The sequence below is a fragment of the Callospermophilus lateralis genome, chromosome 17 (assembly GCF_048772815.1).
Source record: "Callospermophilus lateralis isolate mCalLat2 chromosome 17, mCalLat2.hap1, whole genome shotgun sequence".
Lineage (NCBI taxonomy): Eukaryota > Metazoa > Chordata > Mammalia > Rodentia > Sciuridae > Callospermophilus > Callospermophilus lateralis.
This window is the reverse complement of record NC_135321.1, coordinates 50,813,899-50,838,136: the sequence shown is the minus strand read 5'-3', so window position 1 is coordinate 50,838,136 and position 24,238 is coordinate 50,813,899. Positions and strand designations below refer to the sequence as shown.

Genomic DNA, 24,238 nt, shown 5'->3' with positions numbered 1-24,238 from the left:
AATTTTCTTTTTTTGAGACAGGGTTTTCCTCAGTTGTGCAGGCTGGCCTTGAACTCCTACCTCAGCCTCCACAGTGTCTGGGATTACAAGTGTGTGCCACTGCACCCAGCTACAGTATGGTTTTTTATGTCTAGAAAATTCAAACATGCCCAAATAAAACTAAACTAGGGGGCTTTGGGAGGTAATTGGTCATGAGGAGAGCAGAGTCCTTAGAAGAGAGTGAGCGCTCTCTCTTCCTGTCATGTGAGTGAGGCTATGAGGGGAAGTCAGCTGTCTGCTGAACTGTGCCTGGCACTGTTAGAACTGCTGAGCTAGGACAAGGTGTATTCTGATTTGCTATTTCTTCATGATTTAGTCTGTGTATTTCTAGAAATTTGTTGATTTCATCTGGATTTTCTAGTTGACACATCCAAAAACATTTTATGTTCAGTTTGTAAAAAGATTCTTTTTCTCATACACCTCCACCCCCAACAAAACAAAACTGTTGGGATTATGATTTTTTTAATCGTATTTCTGGAATATTATCCCTTAATTTCACCTTTTATTTTCTTCTTTCCCAGTACTGGGGATTGAACCCAGAGCCTTGTCTATCCATCCTAGGCAAGTATTTTACAATTACATCCTCAGCCCTTTTCAAAAAAATTTTATTTTGAGACATGTTCTTACTAAATTGCTCAGGTTGGCCTCAAATTTGTGGTCCTCTTGCCTTCTCGGCAGCTGAGGTTTCAGGTGTGCACCTCTGCCCTGCTTGATAAATTACATCTTTAGCATTTTAAAATTTTCTAACTATTGCAGATATATAGAAATACAATTGATATTTTACATATTTATTTTGTATTCTGAAAAAATGCCTAGTTTTCTTTATTCCTAATTTTTATAATTTTCATTTTTTTTTCTAGCTCTGTTGTTCTAGTTAAAGTCTCCAGTATAATGTTGAATAGAATCCATCTGTGAATGTGAGGCTTTTTATCTGTCCCCAGTCCTAAAGAGAAAGATTTTAATGTTTAACTAATCAGTAAAATTCTTACTCCAAAATTTCTCTCCCCTCCTTTTTTTTTTTTTTTTTTTTTGTATTGGGGATTAAACTCAGGGGTGCTTTATGGCTGAGCTACATCCCTATTTTTTTTTTTTTTTGAGACAGGGTTTTTACGAAGTTGCAGGCTAGCTTCAAACTTTTGATCCTCCTACCTCTGTCTCCTGTGTTACTAGGATGCTCTAAATTTTCTGCACCTAGATTTTTATTTATTTTTTTAAACTTATTTTTTAGTTGTAGTTGGATACAATGTCTTTATTTTTTTATGTGGTGCTGAGGATCAAACCTGGGACTCCCATGTGCTAGGCGAGCACTCTACCGCTGAGCCAAAATCCCAGCTCCTGTACCTAGTTTTCATAGAGGATGTTTCCTTGAGTTTGTAGATTGCTCAGAGTTTTTTTTCTTGAAGAAAACATTTCATTTTATCCAATGCTTTTTTGCATGTGTTGAGGTGATCCTATGACTTTTCTTTCATAATTCATCAGATATTACATTATTTAAAAAATATTTTGTGGTTGTAGATGGACACATTACCTGTATTTATTTTTATGTGGTGCTAAAGATCAAACCCAGGGCTTCACACATGCTAGGCAAGTGCTCTACCACTGAGCTACAACCCCAGCTCTTACATTATTTTCTTTTTAAAGAAATATAAACTATTGTATAAAAAATAAAAAATAAGTTAATTCATTGCCCAATCACCAAGAAATAACCATGAGTCTTAGGTCTATTTTGTGTTAATAGAATACTACAGACTGGATAATTTATCAAGAAATTTCTACAGGCTGGCAAGTCTAAGCCCATGGCTCTGGCATCCAGAGAGGGCTTTCCTGCCACTTCATCCTATGGCAGAAAGTGGAAGAACAAGAAAGGGCAAGAGCAACAGAGGAAGCGGAGCCCAAATCTCTTTTTAGCAAATCCACATTTGAGATGACTGACCCAATTCCCAAGATATGACCGTAATACATTCATGAGGGCAGAACCTTCAAGACCAAGCTACCTAAAGACCATTAGGCTGCACCTCCCAACATTGTTGACGGAGGATTAAGTTTCTGACACATGAACTTTGGGGAACACATTCAAATCTTAGCATAGTGCTTGACTCTCCTTACCTAACATCTTGGTGTTCTCAGCCTTCCTGTCTGACTCTATCTCATTCCACCAGTCATAAGTTCTACATTTAAAATATTTATTTAACCTTCTTGTGAAAAATAATACAGTCAGGAAAAGTGCATGAAATATGAATACTGGATACCATGAATATTTGTAAGGCAAATAATTACTTTGTCTCCATGAGAGAGAACCACTACCTCACTTTCATGCTAATCCATATCTTTGTTTGTTATTATGGGTTTATTACTTATGTAATAATATCCATTTATTAGAGGAGTTTTTTTGCTTTAAAATCTTTATAAATAGACTCATATTTCTTTTGTCTTTACTTAAAGATTTGATCTATGTTGAATATAGTTATATTCATTTGTTTTTATATCTGAGCATAATTGCATTGTATACAGAGAGACCACAGATGTAGATGGAAATTTAGGTTATTTCAATTTAGCTTGATTCTGCCAGAAACATTCTTGTACATTTAAGCTGATACAGCATGCCTGTGCTTCTCCAGAACAGGGCCAGGGGAGGAGTCACTGGGTCAGAAGCTAAGGCAGGGAATCTTGAAACTCTACTAGATAATAACAAATATTTCCCAAAGTGATACAACATAGCATCTTTATTAAGATCATCACTGTTCAATGGAGAACCTACTAGCTAGCCACATGTGGTTACTGACATTTAGATTAATGTCAATGTCTCTTGACCTGAGTTAATATTATACAATAACACCTATGGAATGGTAAGCACCAAATAACAGCTTTAATAAATATGATACAGGCAGGTGAGACTCACTTTGCAATTCTCTGTAAATAAGATTTTAAACATTGTGGTAACATTTATGTAACCTAAACATTTCCATTTTAATCATTATTTTACATGTACAATTCAGTGGCATGATTTACATTCAAAATGTCACACAATCATTATCACTATCTAGAATTTCAAGATTTTTTTTCTTTAACCCAAATGGAAACTCTGTAACCATTAAGCAGTAACTCATCATTTCTTGTCCACTTCATCCTCTGATGACCTCTAACCTCTTTTCTATCCCTATGGATTTCATACGAGTGGAATCATGTAACGTTCTTCCTTTCGTGTCTGACTGATTTGACTTGGCACATGCTCAAAGTTTCTCCTTGTTATCAGGACTTCATTCCTTTTTTGTGGCTGAATGATACGTCTTTGAATGTATAGACTACATTTGTTTTTCCATCCATCTTGTGGATGGATACATGAGTTTTCCCCCAACTTTTGGATAATTAGAAATACTACTAGTAAGAACATTGTTGTGATGGTTAATTTTAGGTACTAACCTAAGTGGGTTAGGGGATGCTTAGGTAGCTCATAAAACCATTATTTTTGAGTGTGTCTATGAGGTATTTCCAGAGATTATTATTTAAGTAAAGAAGATCCGCCCTCACCAATATCATAGGCATCATTATTCCATCAAAACCTGAATAGAACAAAAAAGAGAAAGTATAAATTTCCACCCTCCCGTCTTTACCTGGGACACATATCTTCTCCTGCCCTTGGACCTTGTAGCTCCTGGTTTTTGGGCGTTCAGACTCAGGCTGAATTACACCACTGGTTTTCCTGAAATCTCCAGACAGCATATCATGGGACTTCTTAGCCTCCATAATTATGGGAGTGTAATAAATATTCATCCATATATTGTTTTTGCTTCTTTGGAGATTCTAATGTGGTTGGCATACAGTATGTGAGTCTGTTTTTTTTCCCCCTTTTTTGTGAGGGAGGAGGATGCCTCACATCATGTTGTCCCAGTTGGTCTTGAACTCCCCAGTTCAAGTGATACTCCTGCCTCAGCCACCTGAATAGCTAGGACTACCGTGGTGGGCTACCTACCATGCCTGGTTTTGCATCCATTTTCATTATTGGAGGGCATACAGCTGAGATATAAATGCTAGGTTTTTTTTTTGCACTAGGGATTGAACTCAGGGGCACTCGGCCACTGAGCTACATCCTTAGCCTTATTTTGTATTTTATTTAGAGACAGGGTCTCATTGAACTGTTTAGTGCCTCACTTTTGCTGAGGCTGTCTTTGAACTCAAGATCTTCCTGCCTCAGCCTCCTGAGCTGCTGGTATTACAGGCATGTGCCACTGCAGCCGGCTGTAAGTGCTAGGTTTAAGGGTAATTCTATGCTTCCCTTTTTTCAGAACAACCAAATCATTTTCCCCAGCAACTGCATTATTTTGGATGGCCATTGGCAATGTACAAGAGTCCCAATTTCCCCACACCCTTGTCAATACTTATTATTTTTTTAAATCCTAGCCATCCCATGTGTGAAATCAAGGAAAGCCAAACTGTGAATGAAGGGGGGCCTACTGCAGTTAAAATGGCATAGAAAACTGAGGATCTTTTTATCATCAACCTACCACATATAATACTCTCCTTTTATTTGAAGTGTCTTTTTCTGGCCCCTTCACTCTTAAATGACAATATGTGTATTAAATTATATACCAATGAAACTATACTGTAAATATGTTATAATCTATATTTAGATATAACATTCATATATAAGCTAAAGGTGATATTTACTATCTATAAGCTTTCAAATTTTTTTTTTGGAGAATTTTAATATTTATTTTTTATTTTTCGGTGGACACAACATCTTTATTTGTATGTGGTGCTGAGGATCGAACCCAGGCCGCACACATGCCCGGGGAGCGTGCTACCGCTTGAGCCACATCCCCAGGCCCTCAAAAGTTTGATTTTTGTACTGTAGTTTGTTGGTACACTGTATGCAGTTCATTATTGTCAGGATGCGTTTACTTTTATTTTCTATTTATTGAGACACTTCTTAATTTGAGGAATGCTTTTTTTCCCCATTTTGAAGATTTCTTACTTGTGATTGCTTTAAATATACCAAATTTCCCATACTAAACCCTATTGATTTTGTGGGGGGAGTTCTGGGGATTAACAAAGGGAAGCTTAACCACTAAGGCACATCCTTAACCCCCTTTTTTATATTTTTATTTGGAGACAGGGTCTCACTAAGTTGCTTAGGGCCTTGCTAAATTGTTGAGGCTGGCATTGAACTAGCCATCCTCCTGTCTCAGCCTCCCAAGTCTCTAGGATTACTGGCGTGCTCCACCATGCCTGGCTATTTTTTTTTTTTTTTTTTAAATCTGTATTACACATGCTGGTATTACTTCCCTATACTATTATTAAAGTTTCCATATTTATTAATTTAAAAGTAGTTTTAGAAATATAATTTGTATACCATAAAATTGACCCATGTAAAGTGTACAATTCAATGGTTTTAGTGTATTTAAAAAGATGCTATTTGAATTATGGAATTACATCCTGATAAATCTATTGTAAATTGAAAATATCTTAAGTGTGTTAGCTTTCCATTACTGTGACAAAAAACCTGAGAGAAATCAACTTAAAGTTCCTCCTTAGGTTTTTTTTTTGTTTTATAGTTTCAGGGGTTTTCAGTTCATAGTTGCTTGTCCCAGTTGCTTTTAGGTCTATGGTGAGGCAAGTACATTATGGTGGAAGGCATAGCAGAGGAAAGCTGCCCACCTTACTGCAGAGTCAGAAGCAAAAGAGAGAGGGAGCAGTGGAGTTCAAAATATACCCTCCAAGGGCATGTCCCCAGTGACCTACTTCTAAGTATACTACAATTCCTAAAATTTTTACCTTCTCTCAACAGCCCATTTTAAAAAAAAATTTTTTTTTTTTTTTAGGTATAGTTGGACACAATACCTTCATTTAATTTATTTATTTTTATGTGGTGCTGAGGATCGAACCCAGTGCCTTGCACATGCTAGGCAAGTGCTCTACCGCTGAGCCACAACTCTGGCCCCCATTTAAGTTTTGAATCCATCAATGGATATATCTGTTCATGACGTCAGAGCCCTCATAATCAAATCACCTCCCTAAGGCCCCACCTTTGAACACTGCTGTATATTGGGGAGCTTTTGGGGGACATTTAGATTTAAACCATAACACCAAAAAAATGCATTTAATATATCTAACATACTAACCTATTCCCTCCAATATATATATACTCCACTTTTATTATATAATAAAAGTGGAGTAGCATTGGTTTAGGGTACTTACTATGGAACTGGAGGGCCATTGGCCATTATTCATCAAATCTGAGGCATCCACAGCAAAACCTTTGAACTGGGCTACGGATGTCCCCAACACATGAGCTAACCTTTGAAGCACTGCTAAGACCTGCTTACCTTGTGTACAATGGACCCTTTCCTCCAATACTACCCAGAGACTGAAACTAGATCTAATCTCTTTCTTATAAAACAACTTTGACAGCACCAACCATAGGTCCTGATTACCAAGTGATGTAATTACCATCTCCCTTGTAGCTTAATTACAGATTTCACTCTGTAAAACCTCAGAGGACATGTTAAAATCTACATTTTTCCAGCCTTTTCTTTTTGGATTGGGCCTCAATGAATTGCCCAGTTTGCTCCTGAACTCTCAATCCTCCCACCTAAACCTCTGGAGTAGCTGGGATTACTAAAGTCAGGAGCCACCAAACCACACTTGTAATTGTCTTTGTTCTTGACTAGACTGACTTTACTCTAGGTCAACACATCATAGTTTAGCAACACAGTACACTGTAGAATATTGATCATTTCCATGCTATCGTGATTGTATGGTTGACTGGTAGCTGAGGCTTGCTGCTGCTGCCCAGCATCATGAGACTATTGTACCACATGTTCCTAGCCAGAGAAAACATTCAAACTCAAAATTCAAAGTACTTTCTACAGAATGCATATTGTTTTCACACCATGGTAAAGTCCAAACATTGGAAGCTGAGCCATCATAAACTGGGGACTTTCTATATGCACAACCATCTAGTTATTTCTATTCAATACCTCAGGAAGAAACTATTTCTATCTGTATTAGTTTCCTGAGTATTGTCATAATAACTTGTTAAAAGCTGTGAGACTTAAAATAACAAACTGCCTCAGAGTTTGGAGTTTACAAATCTAAAGGTGCTGGCAGTGCCATGCTTTGAGAATCCTTTTGTGCCTTTTGTAGCTTCTTATTCCTCAGTTGACAGATGTGTTAATATAGACACATGGCCCTATGTGCCATCATATCACCTTCTTTGTTTCCAAATTTTCTCTTTTTATTAGAACAATCAGACTGAGTTAAAAGCCCATGTGATGATCTCATTCTACCTAAATCACCTCTGTAAAGACCCTATTTCTAAACAAAGTCACATTTCGAGGTAATGGAGGTTAGAATTTCACCATAACATCTTTCGGGAGGACAGAATTCAACCCATAAGGATAAATTTCTTCTTTTTATTTATTTATTTTTAAAGTTGTCAATGAACCTTTATTTTATTTATTTATATGTGGTGCTGAGAATCGATCGAACCTAGTGCCTCCACACATGCTAGGCAAGCGCTCTGCCACCAAGCCACAACCCCAGCCCCACGATAAATTTCTTCTTTAGCTATCACACTCTGAATCCTCTTGTCCTCTCTTGGTCTAAGCAAAAAATAACTTACATACTTTCCTGATAGATTGCTCTATTGTAAATTTTCATGGGTGCACTATACTGATCTTTTGCTACAGACTTCTCTTACATACTTAATTCAATTTCATCAATGTTTATAGCATGTATCAACATTTCATTCCTTTTTAAGGCCAAATAATATTATTCTATTGTATAGAATAGATATAAGTCCAGTCATCTTTTTACCTTTTTGATAGTGTTTTTTGAGGCAAAAAAAATTTTTTTTTAAACTAAAGACCAGTTTTATTACTTTCCCTTTTGTGGCTCATGCTTTTAGTGTCATATCTAGAAGTCCTTTGTCAAAACCAAGGCCATGAGGATTAACTCCTATATTTTCCTTTAAGAGTTTATGGGTTTTGTTCTTTTCATTTAGCTCTTTGATCTATTTTCTATTAACTTTTGTAAATGGTGTGATATGAGGATCAAACGTAAGTCTGTATCATTTGTCAAAAGACTGTTCTTTTCCCATTAGTCTTAGCGTGCTTGTTATAAAGCAATCCATCATAAATGCATGTTCATATTTCAACTTTCAATTCTTTTCCATTTATTTAATGCCTACTTTTTGTCCCAGTTTTACAATCTTTATTTTAATGTTGTTTTCTGCTAAGTTTTGAAACCGAGGGATGTGAGTCTTCTTTGTACCTCAGAATTGTTTTGGTTATTCTCTCGAGGTCTTCTGTAATTTCATACAAAATGTAAAGTCAGTTTGTTGATTTGTACAAAGAATTCAGGTGGAGTCTGACAGAGTCTGTAGTCTATACATAAGTCTGGGGAGTACTGCCATCTTAACAATATTGTCTTCCAACTCATGATTGTGCAGTTTAAAAAAAAAAAATTAGAAAGCAGTATGGAGAATCATTGGAAAACTGGGAATGGAAACACCATTTAACCCAGCTGTCCCACTCCTCGGTCTATCCCCAAAGGACTTAAAAACAGCATACTACAGGGACATGGCCAATCAATGTTTATAGCAGCACAATTCACAATAGCTAAACTGTGGAACCAACATAGATGCCCTTCAGTAGATGAATGGATAAAGAAAATGTGGCATATTTACCCAATGGAATATTATTCAGCATTAAAAGAGAATAAGATCATGGCGTTTATAGGTAAACGGATGGAGCTGGAGAATATAATGCTAAGTGAAATTAGCCAATCCCCAAAAGCCAAATGCCAAATTTCTCTGATTTAAGGATGCTGCTTCATAATATGCTGGGTGGTGGTGGTGGGGGAGGGTTGGGAAAGGAGGGGGGAGATTAAATGAACTCTAGGTAGGGCAAAGGGGAAAAGGGGAGGAAGAGGACGGGAAGAGGTATAGGAGGAAAGACGGTGGAATGCGATGGTCATCATTATCCTAAGACACGAAGGATGTCTCTTTGTGTACAGAGATATGAAAAATTGTGCTCTAAATGTGTAATATGAATTATAATGTATTCTGTTGTCATATATACCAAATTAAAATTTTTTAAAATTTATTTAATCTTTTTTTGTGAAAAGTGTTAGTTTTTATTTTTAAAAAATATTTTTATTTTAGTTGTACACAATACATTTATTTTGTTTATTTATTTTTATGTGGTGTTGAGGTTTGAACCCAGGGCCTTGCTCATGCTAGGCGAGCGCTCTACCACTGAGCCACAACCCCAGCCCCTTACATAGTTTTTAAAGTAAAAGTTTTACATGTCTTTTGTTAAATTTATTGCTAAATGTTTTATTCCTTTTGATGCTATTATGAGTGGAATTATTTTAATTCCATTTTGGATTTTTCACTACAGAAATATAATTGATTTTTGTATACTTATCTTGTATCCTTCAACCTTGCTGAACCCATTTGTTAATTCTAAGTTTTAGTGGATTCTTTAGGGTTTTCTATATATAAGATCATGTCAAATGAAAGCAGAGATGGTTTCACTCTCTAAGCTGGATATCTTTTCAATCTGCCTAATTGCCCTGGCTAGAACCTGTACTACAATGTTGAATAGAAGTGACAACAGTGGACATATTGTCTCATTCCTGACCTTATGGGAAAGACATCCAGTGTTTCAACAATAAGTTTGATACTATCTGTGGATGAGAAAGTGCCATTTTATTATTAGTTAGTATTATAATGAAAAGCATTTGGATTCTGTTAAATGCTTTTGCTGTATCTATGGAGATACAGGTTTTTAATTCATTGATATGGCATATTGATTTTTAGATATTAACCCAGCCTTACACTCTTGGGATAAATTCCACCTGGATAGGGTACATAGTTTTCTTTATATGTTCAGTATTTGTTTTGCCAGTATTTTACTTAAGATTTTTGCATACATTTACCATTTTTAATTTTTACAGATTTTTTTTAAAAATTTTCTTGACTAGATGTTTCTTTATTTTTGGTACCAGGGATTGAATTCTGAGCCATATCCCCACATCCCCAGCCCTATTTTTTGTATTTTATTCAGAGACAGGGTCTCATCAAGTTGCTTAGTGCCTCACATTTGCTGAAGCTGGCTTTAAATTCATGATCTTCCTGCCTCGGCTTCCTGAACTACTGGAATTACAGGTGTGTACCACTGTGCCCAATTAGATGTTTCTTCATTGCCATTTGCTCTTAGGAATACCAAAGGTTTCAATATCGGGGGTTGCGGAGTGGGGAGGTGGCAGTACTGGGGATTGAATCCAGGTGCGCTTAACCACTCATCCCCAGCCCTTTTAAAATATTTTATTTACAGACAGGGTTCTCAATGAGTTTCTTAAGGCCTTGCTAAGATGCTGAGGCTTGCTTTGAACTAGAAATCCTCCTGCCTCAGCTTTCTGAGCCACTGGGATTACAGGCATGTGCCATCATGCCCAGCGAGACATTTGCTTTTTAAAAAATTTTAAATTATTTTGTAGTTGTAGATGGATACCATGCTTTTATTTATTTTTATGTGGTGCTAAGGATTGAACCCAGTGTCTCACACTTGTTAGGCAGGCATTCTGCTACTGAGCCCCAGCCCAGAAACATTTACTTTTAAATTAAATAGGATTATTTGACAATTCTATACTAATACAATGCAATAATTTTATGAGTGTAAGTAACCAGGCAATATAGTCAAAAGTATAAAAAATTTAGAAGATAGAATTTTATCTTTTTGACAGTAATATTTTACAATTAATAAGAACCAATTTCACTTAAAACAATTTTCAGTGCTATAATGCAACAAATATTAGTCTCTATAATTAATTATTTTTTGTGCCAGGGATTGAACCCTGGGGTGCTTAACCACTAAGCCACATTCCCAGCCCCACCCCACTTTAAAATTTTGAGACAGGGTCTTGCTAAATTGCTTAGGACCTTGCTAGGTTGCTGAGGCTGGCCTTGAACTTGGGATCCTCTGAGTCACTGGGATTACAGGCATGCGCCACAGTGTCAGGTCTAAGATAACTTTTTTAGAGCCTTAAATTAAAAAACAAAAACAAAAACAAAAACAAACAACAACAACAAAAAACACTTATCTGTTCAGTAGGGAAGAAACAATTCTGTTTATTAACCTCATTGCATATTCAGAAAGGATTAAAAAACACACATATTTCCTGGACAAAAACTGTACCAAAAGTTTTCCTTACAAAATAACCTCTCAGACCAATCGTTTGGATTTACACAAAGACATATATACTGACACACATTAACTTGAACTAATACACAATTTAAATGTTTTTGCAATAACCTTCTACCAAACTCTTATTGCATTAATGTCAGAGAGTATGTTTTCTTTAACATCTTAAAAATAGTAATAAAAAGTTACAAAATAATGTAAGTGTAGAATTAAGGCTGAGACTATATATTCTAGTATTAATAAAGCCAAACAATACTTATAAAAAAAGATGCTGCTGCACATTTTATTTATATACAGAATAAGCCTTTGAAATCTGAAAAGCAACCTGTCACATATTCACTCATCAATTTAATGTTATTCTGTGTCTCTTAACATTTGAATTCCAAGATACCTGTGCTTTTTTTTTAATCCTGAATTCTTCATCAAGTTTCCTCACATATTTACAATTAAATATCTAGTCTCCAGAACCTTCCTTACATAAAGGCCAAAACACTTCTGTTAAATAAATTCACACAAAAGTAATAAAAAGGCTGTTTTCAAGAAATAGTTCTAACATATTCATGATAATTATACTGAAAAATAGTACATATACTTTTCTTCAGGATTAACAGATGCCACGTGCCAGTTTTCCAGTCATTGACATATGAGCACACGTTCTTCTGACATATTTGCAAGATAATGACAACCAAAGGGCATGGTGACTGGAATAATTCCAGTAAATCCATACTGTCCACTGAGATTCATAAAATTGAATGGTTGCTTTTAGTCATCTGGATACACATGAAAATTCATGCCTAGATACTTGTACTGTCCCCAGAAATATTCAGTTTGTTAAGTCACCTTTTGTTCTTCTGAGAGAGATGCAGAGGCAGAGTATTCTTAGTAAGACCAGTGGCCCCTTCTCTATCACCTTTTATACATCTGATTTAGTTGGAATCCTGGTGGAAGTAGGAAAAGAAAAAACATAGTAAGTTTTATGTACCAAAAATTTTCTTTCCTAAATTCACTCATCAATAATTGTTTACTTCACATGTATGCCCCCTCAAAAAGAGGCTGAAAGGCTAAGTAGTTATTGTAGATGGACACAAATACATGAATGTCTATAATGCATGTAAGTAATTTGAAACAGTTCTTTGAAATGGTAGCATCTTGGATCCAAATTCTGCAGATATTAACCTCTCTTGTGCTTTCCTTAAACAAAATTATGATTTTAAGAATTAACAGGAATTCTAATGCTTATTATAGAAGTCACAAAATAAAGACAAGCAAAAGAAAAAACATTTAAAAATACCTATAATCTCATTAATGTAGAGATGAACACACCAATATCTTGGTAAACATCAATACTGATGTATTTTTATTCATATACATCTAAATGTTTTCTTTTCTAATGATATCCCCTGAAAATGCCACCCACAAACAGAAGATACACTTCTAAAAAAAAAATAATTATTTTTCAGTCGGACACAATATCTTTATTTATTTATTTTTATGTGGTGCTGAGGATCGAACCCAGGGCCTCGAATGTGCTAGGCAAGCACTCCACCGCTGAGCCACAACCCCAGCCCCGACACTTTTTTTTTTTTTTAAATATTGGGGATTAAAATCTAGGGGGGTACCCCACCACTGAACTATATCTCCAGCATTTTTTATTTTTTGAGACACAGTCTTGCTAAGTTACTAAAGTTCATATTAAGTAGCTGAGATTATAAAACATTTTTGATAGTGCTAACTTAAAATCTTTTCAGTAGAAAATGCATTATAAAACTGCCTATTTAAGAAAACAAGATGGTCTACTGAATATCATGTGCTAAACATGGTTAATACTTGCTTTTTTAAAAAATTGAATATTCCTGAAATCCAGATGCAATTTATGAGTTAATTTGAAGTTTTTCTTAATAGTTCATGAAATGATGGTATTTCTTATAATTAATGACATCTTAGAGTTGATAAAACATGGTATATTTCCTCTATTAAGAGATAATATATACACATACATAATATATACAGAAACAAATACGTTTTTCTGTTTCTACTATTAAAAATTTTTCCTGATTTTGGTATTTCAAAACCGTTAAAAGACAGTTTAATTTTAGACACTCTGACACGTAGAAAGTGTAAGAATTGTCAGTTCAAAACTTACAGAAATAGAGACTGGGAATGAGAAAATTACCTCCACAAGAGGCTTTATTAGAATTTATGCTGCAGCATAAATGGAAGTAATACAGGGACTGATCTTGGTAACTGTAATTTTTTAGAAGACTAGTCTCTTTACTGAATTATATTCCGGGTTTGTTTTGCTCTCTCATGTTGCTGACACTCCTCATATGTATGATTTTTGGTTGTACAATTACATTTAAGAAAGAGGATTATACTGTTGACTTAAATTTCTTCTGCTGTTAGAGAAACAGAACTATTTTCCCATCAAGTGAGTGAGAATTATAACTGAGACAGAATAGAACAGGGTCATTGAAGTCAAAGGTTTTGCTTTCATTGTGGGTGGACAGCCAAGTACAGGTCACTGGCTCCTAGAGGCTGACATCAGACAGGGCTGTAGGGTGCCAGCAACTGTACCAGAAGCCAATATACCAACATTTAATTGACCGGTTACCACTGTTATCTAAATATGTGGTATCAGCTTTTTATCTGGAGACAAGATAACATTAAGTTTGGGCTGAAAATATGGCATATTTTAGCTATGGTTTCCTTTCCTTTTCCCATTCTGCTCCCATCCTTTTATCTCATGTTGCTCCTTTTTAGGGCTGGGCTTTTCACTCTTTGTTATACTTCCTGACTTGGGAGTCCAAAGTCTCCATCATGCAGACTGTCTCTCATTATTTCTAGTCTACTTTCCAATCCTTCTGTGTCTAGTATAGTCTACCCCTTATTTCTGTTCTCTTATTCCAGAAACCTTTAACTGATATTCAGTTAAAGGCAAAATGACATTTTCAGACAAAATATGGCTCCAATTTCTTTCTTATTAAAAAAAAATATTTTCTTAGTTCTAGATGGACACAATATTTATTTTTATGTGGTGCAGAGGGATTGAACCCAGTGCCTCACAAATGGGAGGCAAGCACTCTAATACTGAGCCACAACCCCAGCCCAATTCTTTTTTTTATTGATGTTTTTAATATTTGACAACAAAATATATTACAATTCTTATTACACATATAGAGCACATTTTTTTTTATATATCTCTGGTTGTATATAAAGTATATTCACACCAATTTGTGTCTTCATACATGTACTTTGGATAATAATGTTCATCATATTCCACCACCATTTCTAACCCTCTGCCCCCTCCCTTCCCTTCCCACCCCTCTGCCCTATCTAGATTTCACCTATTCCTCCCATGCTCCCTGTCCCTGCTCCACTATGAGTCAGCCTCCTTATATCAGAGAAAACATTCAGCATTTGTTTTTTTGGGATTGGCTAACTTCACTTAGCATCATCTTCCTCCAGTGCCATTCATTTACCTGCGAATGCCATCATTTTATTCTTTTATTCCAGCCCACTTTCTTTTGGTACACTTTTTCTACAAAAGTTACAAGAGAGAAAAACATGGTACCCAAGAAACAGTGATTCAACTTAAGAGAGTAGCCAAGGAAGCCTGAGGAAAGCAGAGCTGCAGGAAGTTTATACAGCAACTATCACTAATGCAGGAGGAAGAGGATCTGATCAAGATACATGGCAAGTGATAAAAAAAAAAAAAAGTGGGATGGGGGGGCAATTAGAAACTTCAGAAAAATTAACATACAAGAAATAGTCCAATAACAGGAATACAATTTAATATGATTTTAAGAATGATAGGAGTACAGAAGTTTTATGTGAGCCTGATGTTTGTAACACTGAATTGTGGTCTAAGTAAGAACATTAGAACCAAATATAGAACTTTGTGAGGTAGCCAGAAATAAGGTGCCCTTGTTTTGTAAGGGTAAAATTTCTAAGCTGATTCTAAGCCGCAAAGCCTGAGTTAAAGTGTAAAAGACCGGGCATTGTAAAGCTTCGAGGCCTAATCCCTGGTACCAGAAAAAAAAAAAAAAAAAAAACAAACAAAAATATACAGAATGTAATACTCATACACAACTTTGCCTAATACTACAAAATATTTACATAGATATCATTATGTAATAAGTTATTTGAAGGTTTCTACTCTTGAAAAAAACATGGAGGACTTGGGTGTGGTTGCAAGATAGAATATAATTAAATAATCATGATAACATTAAATGCTCAAATAATTTAGAACTCAGTTCAAAAGTCAATAGGTGAGCAAGGCAAGACAGACCTCCACCCCCAAAGAGACAGGTGAGCTATACCCTCTAAAATTTAATACAATAAGACAGACAGAAGTACAATCAGAAGTAGGAGAAGTTATACTCCATTTATATATGTTGTATCAGAATGTATCTACCTGCATATATAACTAATTAAAACTAATTAAAAAGAGAATGACTAAAAATTAATAGTTAAAACAAAGGTTGCCTCTGGGGAAATGGAATAGGTGCGAGGATACATAGGATGAGTTATTTTATTATCATAAGCTCTGTCTATACCTTTTGTCCAAAACAGGAGCCACTAGCCATGTGTGGTTCCAGAGCACCTGCAATATAGTTAGTCCTAATTGAGATTTGCTATCTTCTGAATTTTGAAGACTTTGTATGAAAAACAAACAGGTAAAATAGCTCTTTAATCATTTCTTGTATTGTTTAAATGTTGAAATAATATTTTGGATACTGGATTCAACAAAAGCTATTATTAAAGTTAATCTCACTGTTTCTTTTTCACTTTTCAATATGACTCCTAGAGAATTTTAGATTACCCTGTGTGGCTCACCTTACTTTGGCGTTTCCTCCCTGCTCCCCCCACCCAGGGCTGAGGACTAAACCTAGGATTTTCATGTGCTAGGCAAGTACTCTGCCACTGAACTAAATTCCCAACACTACGTGCTCACATTATATAATACTATAAATCTATACCCCTATTCAGCTTCTATACTTGTATGACTTTAATGAAAATGATACAACTATTAATAATGATGAATTAAAAAAATAAACTTTAACCCAGTCAACCTCCAAATTGCTATAAAATCTTAACAAGTTTCAAATCAATGTCTGTAGTAATTGAGAGGTCTAGGCAAACTCAGTACTGAAATTGGCACATATTCAGAAATATCTATTTACTCTATATCCTTAGTCTAGAAATGGTCCTATGGAATTTCTTCACTGAGAAGAAGGTTCTGTTCTCTTAAAAACCCGGAAAAATGCTCCCCACTACCTGGGGGGGTGGGGGGAGATTCCTTAAAAAATTATGTCAATGGGGGGTGTAGATCAATGGTAGAGTGCTTACCATGCTAGGTCCTGGGTCTACTTCATAGAAGTGCCAAAAAACAACAAAACAAAACAAAACCCAAACAAACGAACAAAAACACCTGGGTAACATCTTTGGGCTGGGGATGTAGTTCAGTTGCAGAGTGCTTGCCTAGCATTGTATGAAGCTATGGATCTGATCACCAGCAAGGATGTATATACACAAACAGAGAAATCTACATAAAGGCAGAGGGAATAATATAGTGATATAATAATAATATAATATCCTGTTTTTGAGCTTTAGTAATTATAATATTTTGCCAAAATTTTAAATATCCTTTGCCTGTTTTCTAAAATATATATTTAAAAATATACCCAGACAACACAAATACCTTAGTATGCATTTCTAACTATACATTTATTTTAATGTAAATATTACACTATTATCCATAAAATGTACAATTTAACATATTAAAGTATATTAAATACTTATATTAAAACAAATATGATTATACAATAATATTTACATGTAACATGAATATATCTAATAGCTAGGTAATATTCAAGTTTCTCCAATTATTTTAACATTGTTGTTTTATTTATATAATTTTGTGATTCTGGGGACTTAACTCAGGACCTACACACATGCTAGGCAAATGCTCTACCACTGAACTACATCCCCAGTTCTTTTTCTTTTGAGACAGAGTCTCACTAAATTGTGGAGCCTGGCGTCAAAATTGAGATCCTTCTGTCTCAACCTCCTGAGTAGCTGCTGTCTGGTTCAACGCTGTTATTTTAAAGCTGGTTTATTCAAATCCAAATACAAACCAAGGTCTGTACATTGCATGCAATTGTTAAGTCTTTTAAATCACTTTTATTGATTCTTCCTTCTTAATGTCATTTATTTGCAAAACAAAAAGCAAAACAAAAGCAGACATTTGTTTTATAATGTTCTGCATTTGGCTCACTGCTTCCTTGTGATATCTTTTAATTTGGCTCCAAAATTCTACATATTTTCTGGTAGAATGGTAGTTAATAGTAAATGGTGAGCCCTTCTCAAATATGTGAATCAGGGTCTAATGCCTTAAGTCATTTATTATATATAATAAAGTAATCTTCTTTTTATGTACCCAGAATGGTAGCAGAACACTGAGAAGAATCACTCAAATAATTTTCTGCTGTGTTAAATTCTTCCGTGGAACTCCAGTTGAGAAAGTCTAAGTAGAAGTGTCATTAGATTCAGGTTACTTCCTCTGAGGCACATACAATAGCAAATGTCCTATGACTTTTAGAGTTACTAAGATTGATAATTGAGATCAGGTGTGCCAATTTGATCTTTCCATATTCAGTTTCCTATCAAATTTTTACTTAATTGTTGAGTACTCTGCTGATTATCATTGCCTAGATTCTTTATTTAGCAGCAGCAAAGTCATGATGTTTTCATTTTACCATACTTCCTATACTTTGTTCTTACATAAGAATTTTTTCTATAAAGAACTTTTTAAAAAAGAATGTTCTCCAGCTTTTTGTTAACCTAAAAGTTCATAAAAGAAAGACAGAACACATATCTTTTCTTTATGAATACATCAATTTTTGTAGTAAAGAGTTGGTATCCAAGCAATGCCTATGATGATCAATGACTTTACCTTTTTAAACACTATAACTTTTTGCAACATGATGGGGAAGTGTGTTTCATAATCTGGCCTCTGCTGATATGTTCAACCTCATTTGTCCCTATCTCTCCCTCTCACCTACCACACTTGCTATCTACCGGCTCACATCTTCCAAGCCTACTTTTTCTCCAACTGACAGCAATTTCTATTTGGCTGACTCCCTCCCATCCTTCTTTAGTTCTCTGCTTCAATGAATTTTTCCTGACAACTGATACTGTTTTCCCACTACTTTGTGTCATATTATTATTTCCTCTTTCCTTACATGTAGAAAAAAAATAAAATTATTCCTCTTCTACACAGAATTAGATAACATGATGAAGAAGCAAGAACCATGTGACTTTTATTCATCCAAGAATATACAACACAAAGTGAGCATTCAAATATTTACTGAATATGCAGGTGAACAGGACATGGAATACCAATTATAAAGATGCCAATATCAAGGGAACTCCTTTATGGTTATGAGAAAGTTACTCAAATACAGTCTATACTTATACCTTTGAAAAATCCCCTATATACCATGATGCCCTTCTGTGGGTTGCCCTTACTGATATCTAAATCTAAAAAGGAAAGGGTTAGGCTGCAAATAGCTTGTTAGTTTTTTGGTAGCCATCTAAATAGTATCTGATTCTTCAAATCGAACATTATAAGCAATTTTTAAATAATGTACAAATTTAAAAAACAGTACAGAAGCCTATAGAAATGTGGGGGGAAAATAAATTATTTTGCATGTCCTATATTTAGGTATGATGATCCTATGAAGCAGAATGCAGGGCATTTGAAACTTAACCCCAACAACAAAAAAAGCAAGTTCACTCTTAATGAATTTCAGTAAAACATAAACAACTAACATTTCCAAATAGTAAAAATTATTAAGAAAACTGAATATCCTAGGAAAACAAAATAATTTTCTTATCTTCATTATCATTGCTTAGAGTTTTTTTTTTTTTAAATTCTAATTGTAGCTCAAGGAATAAATAAGAAATAAACTTATAGTGTTATTTATCATGATCCAGGAGCTTTGATAAACTAACCAATGATAATTTTCAGGTTATAACGTGCTCACCTATTTTGTCTTGTAGTTTCTCTTCTCATTCTTTTAGTAGGAATTGGACAATCTGTCATCTCAACTTTTGTTGAATGACGCAATGAATCATTACACTTACGCGTGGGAGTCATACCTATAAAGATACAAAATGCAGAACAAACTGAAATATTATATGAAAGAAAAAAATATAAACATATCTTATAAGAAAGATAATAAGATAAAATACTGAGAATGTCTCTTACTAGTCCTGCTAAGAGAACAGTTTAAACCATTCTGAGATGACTTGGAGATTTAAGAGTTTCCTGTCAATTTAAATTCTGATCATTTGCATTCTTTCTTTTTATAGCTGGACTCTCTATCAACATAAATACCTATCTCTACACAGAAAAAGTAGAAGTTAACAAGAAATAAATATATACCAAGTTTCTGCTCTATTAGTTTCAGACTCTTCTCTTGTTCATCTAGTTCTTGCTTTTTCTTCTTCATATCAGGAGTATGAAGGTATTCTAACTGACCATTAAGGTCCTCATTCACACTGCCTAGCTTGCACACAGCAGAACGATACTGTTGAAGAAGATCTGCAAAGAAACCAACCAGACTTTTGGTTAAATTACTAATATCACACCAAATCCACATTTTAGGGAAAAAATTAGCAACATTAGGCATTATGTTATAGTAAGACATGGGAACTACTTTTAAAGTCATAACACATTCGATGTAAAGCAATGAAATAAGCAAGCATAGTTAAGACCACAACAAACGACCACTAAATTTGAATATTCTCTGACTGCTTGACTTAGTCTGTGTCAGGAAAAGTTCTCCATATAGAAGTGCTTGGTTAACTGGATCACTCTCTCAAAGCTTACGTCCTCTCTGATTCAATTCCACAGAGATGAAGGGAGGGGGTGAAAGGGAGGCACTATAAAAGGAACTAAACATTGTACTGTTAGAAAACCACTGCTTCTCAAATGAAAACTGACTAGAAAGTTTTTAATAAAAACATTTGTAATTATAAGCGTGACACTGAGAATGCTATGACAAGTCATGGAGTGAATATGGCAGTGCTGCAACTTATGAAACATTGTACACTGGAAGGGAGGGAGGGAGGGAAAAAGAATCAAAAACAGTGATTATAGAATTCTTTAAAAAAAATAGTAGGGTAAATATTTAATTTTAATAAAACTTAACTTTCCTTAATTTGTCTAAAAATGCATTACATTGATTTCATAGTATAGTCTGTTTACACGATTTACTAGACAATAAACATTAAATATAGTGACTAGTTTGTCAGTAAACTATTTTATAAGTAAACTATTCTCCACAGGCCAAAATAGAAATACATTCACAATGTTCTTAATACTGTGACTCACAAAGCCTAAAATATTTACTATCAGCCCTTTTAAACTCTAAATGTCACAAAAAACAATCAATATTTGTCGGAATGAAGAAACACCTAAATATTTCACAAATATATATAGTAGTTTACATACAAAACTGTCCAAGATAATTACTACAAGAACAGAGTATATCAAGTATAAAAAGATATAGTACACTTAAAGTGTCAAGAATGGTTTAAGGAAGTATCCAACACGCTGGGAATCTACACTTAGAATGAGTGAACAAATACACTTGCATATGTATCTGTGTGCTTGTGTCCCTTTATCAGAGATGCATAGAACCTTAAACATTTCAGATTTTAGAGTTTTTCAGATTTGGGAATACTTGCTTAGACTTCATAAGTTGGTCATCCCTAATCTGAAGATCCGTGGACTACAGATACTTAAGCTGTACATTAAAATTCTGTATGTGGAACTGAATGACAACAAAATCCTTTCGTTCTTTATTCTCTGTAACTAAACTGGAAACCTAGGAAGAAAGTCTAGAAAAAAGCCTGGTTTTCTGCTCCGATGGCACTTCTAATTTCACACTAATATTTTCTGGGTTGGGGATATAGATGAGGTAGAGTGCTTGCTTAGCATATGTGAGGCCCTGGTTTCAATCATCAGGATTGCTCCCCTCCACCCCCAAAAAAGGACCTTCTTTACCTCCCTTCTTTTCTTTCTGGTACCAGAGATTGAACCCAGGGGCACTTAACCACTGAGTCACATCTCTACTCCTTTTTATTATTTAATTTTGAGATAGGGTCTTACTAAATTGCTGAGGCTAGATTTGAACTTGCTATCCTGCTTCAACCTCCTAAGTCACCCAGATTATAGGTATGTGCCTAGTTTAAAAGTACTGTTTTCTAAGCATATACAATAATATTTTGCATGTGAGTGACTTGCAAAGTTATGTTCAAACAAGGATATCAGCAATACTGCCCTTATAGAAAAGGCAATACACAGAAATTCAGGTTATCAAAATACTGTTTAGTTATAAGATTTTTATTCTTTCACTTTTTCTTTCTTTTTTTTAGATGGGGTGTCATCATGTTTTTCAGATATTTCAATTATCTGGGGGGAAAAAACTGATTAAAGCTTTACTGAGATATGAAGAGCAAAACAAATTTTTTACAAAGGGCAGGGGTGATACTGAGGATTGAACTGAGGAGTGCTTTACCAAAGAGCTACATCCCCAGCCATTTTAATTGTTTTTTATTTAGAGACAGGATCTCACTAAGTTGCCCGGGCTGGTTTCCCAAGGCACTGGGATTATAGGTGTGTGCTACCATGCCCAGTGGCAAGATAGTTTTTCAAACAGATTATTTCAATGTGAAAATAATAGAAAAGAATTGAAAGGTTAAAAAATATAAAAAGATTAAAAATATATCTTAAGGGCTCTTACTGGGCAAGTATTTAATAAGAACCCAACTGTCTAAGCATGAGTTGCTTTGGAAGACACAAGCAATTAGAGGGGTAGGTAGATTTTTTTTAATAGTTCAATTTGCACTTTGTGCTCTACATGATTTTAAGATGTTTATTGGCAAAAAACTCATAAGCACTATAACTATAGAAAAATGTCATGAAAAATTTATACCAGCTTCTGTTTCAATTTGCTTCAAAATAAGCAGAAGGAAGAGATAGAAGAGTAAATAAGTTGTTAAAAGGTGGAAATAAATGAAACAAGCCTAGCTATATTTTAATAATTCAAAGCTAGTGATAGGTCCCTGGGAGATAATTACACTGTTCTATTGTCTTATAAAATAAAATCCCCTTCCCTGAAAGCTGTAGCATTTAATAATCTTGGTCATTATTTATAAAAATATTAAGAATATTAAAATTAAAATATTAAGAACAAACTGGTCAACAGGGCAAGACATATTTCAAATAAATAAATAAAATAAGCTTTATAAGGCAGGGCAGAAGAATAGACAATTTGACTGATGTATGCACATTCCATGTATGTATTATATGTCAAAACGCATTCTACTGTCATGTATGACTAAAAAATAAATAAATAAAAATTAAAAAAAAAAGAATAGCTTTATAAAAAACAATAAATGGGAGTGTAATAATTGGGAGCTCAACCTTTAAATTAAGAAAGATATAATAAAGTATAAATATAAATAATGTCTAATCTGGTCAGATATGTACTTTGGAATATATGAACATAATAAAAAGAGTAATAGTTTTGATGTCATAATTATAAACTACATATTAATTTCTCTAATTGCTATTAATAATTCTCCCTTTCCTCTCTCTTTTTGTACTGGGGATTAAACTCAGAGGTGATTTACCACTGAACTACATCTCTAGTTTTGTTTATTTTCTGAGTGTCTCACTAACTTGCTGAGGGTCTTGCTCAGTTGCTGAGGCAGGCCTTGAACTTAGGATCCTCCTGCCTCAGCTTTCTGAGTCACAGAGATTTATAAGCGTGCCCTACCCAGCTCTGTCTTCCCTTCTTCTAAAAATCCACATCCTGGCCTCCTTAGTCATTTTCTTTGCATTTTAAAAGTATTCCTACTCACAAGAATGGTATGGAAAACTTGGAATAATACAGGAAAGAAGAAAGGTTTCCCATATCACTTTTTATTAGATAGGTTTGGAGGTTCAAAAAAAATTTTGTGGGAGTAGTACTTGGGATTGAAATTAGGACTTCACATATGTTAAGCAAGTGCTCAATTACTGAGTTACACCCCAGCCCTTTTAATTTTGAGACAGGGTCTTACTTTGTGGCCAAGGCTGTTCTGAACTTTAGAACTTCCTAAGTCAGCCTCCTGAGTACCTGGGATTACAGACATGCACCATAGCACTCAGCTTGGAGGTTCATTTTAACACATGATTTTTATGTTTTCTATTCCGTTTCTATTTAACTTTATCAGAGACATTCACAAGATTAAAAAATTCAATTAAAGCACTTAAGATTTCTAATGTTTTGCAGAAATTTACATTTAAAGTTCACTTCTAAAATACCTATAGGATGAAGTTAACTTTCCGAACACATCCTTAGGTTAATAGTCTACATATATTTTCTGCTATTTCCTACAATTTAGTTCATTTCATTTGTAGATTCTACATATATTATAGAAATTATATAAACATTTAGTCATTTTTTCAAGTCTTATGCTTTGATTTCATTTGCTCTTAAGCCAAATACTATAATGTAAGACAATGTATACCTTAGATTACAAACACTCAGTTTTAACTGTTAGTAGTTGACAGTTTTTTTAAAAGTATTTTCTAGTTGTAGGTAGATACAATACCTTATTTTTTTTTTTATGTTGTGGTGCTGAGGATCCAACCCAGTGCCTCATGTGTGCTAGGTGAGTATTCTACAACTGAGCCACAACCCTAGCCCCAGTAGTTGACAATTTTTGTGGTGGTCTGGATTAAAATTGTTTTTGTTCCAAGAACAATTAATGATACACAGAAGGGAGGTTCCCAAAGCTTTTGTTCACTTTGATCTTTACTAAGGCTAGGTGACTCAGGAGGGAATTTTTGTCCTTGGAGTGGTGGAACCTGAGCTATTAAAAAAATGGCACTCCAAGATGAAGGTGAGGGAACTCAAGGCTGCTAACTCTCT

The 24,238-nt window shown here is 34.7% G+C and overlaps 1 protein-coding gene across 1 annotated transcript in view; it reads right to left on the bottom strand.

The window, feature by feature from the left end:
* Positions 1-11,141: 11,141 nt before the first annotated feature.
* The window catches only part of Smchd1 (structural maintenance of chromosomes flexible hinge domain containing 1), a 149,632-nt gene continuing 136,535 nt past the window's right edge, over positions 11,142-24,238 (bottom strand). The window contains exons 46-48 of the mRNA XM_076836989.1: positions 19,696-19,854; positions 19,295-19,409; positions 11,142-12,184 (exon numbers count right to left, since the gene is read on the bottom strand). Coding sequence (XP_076693104.1) covers positions 12,160-12,184; positions 19,295-19,409; positions 19,696-19,854 — 299 coding nt within the window. The 3' untranslated portion in view covers positions 11,142-12,159. The remainder of the gene's footprint in view (positions 12,185-19,294; positions 19,410-19,695; positions 19,855-24,238) is intronic.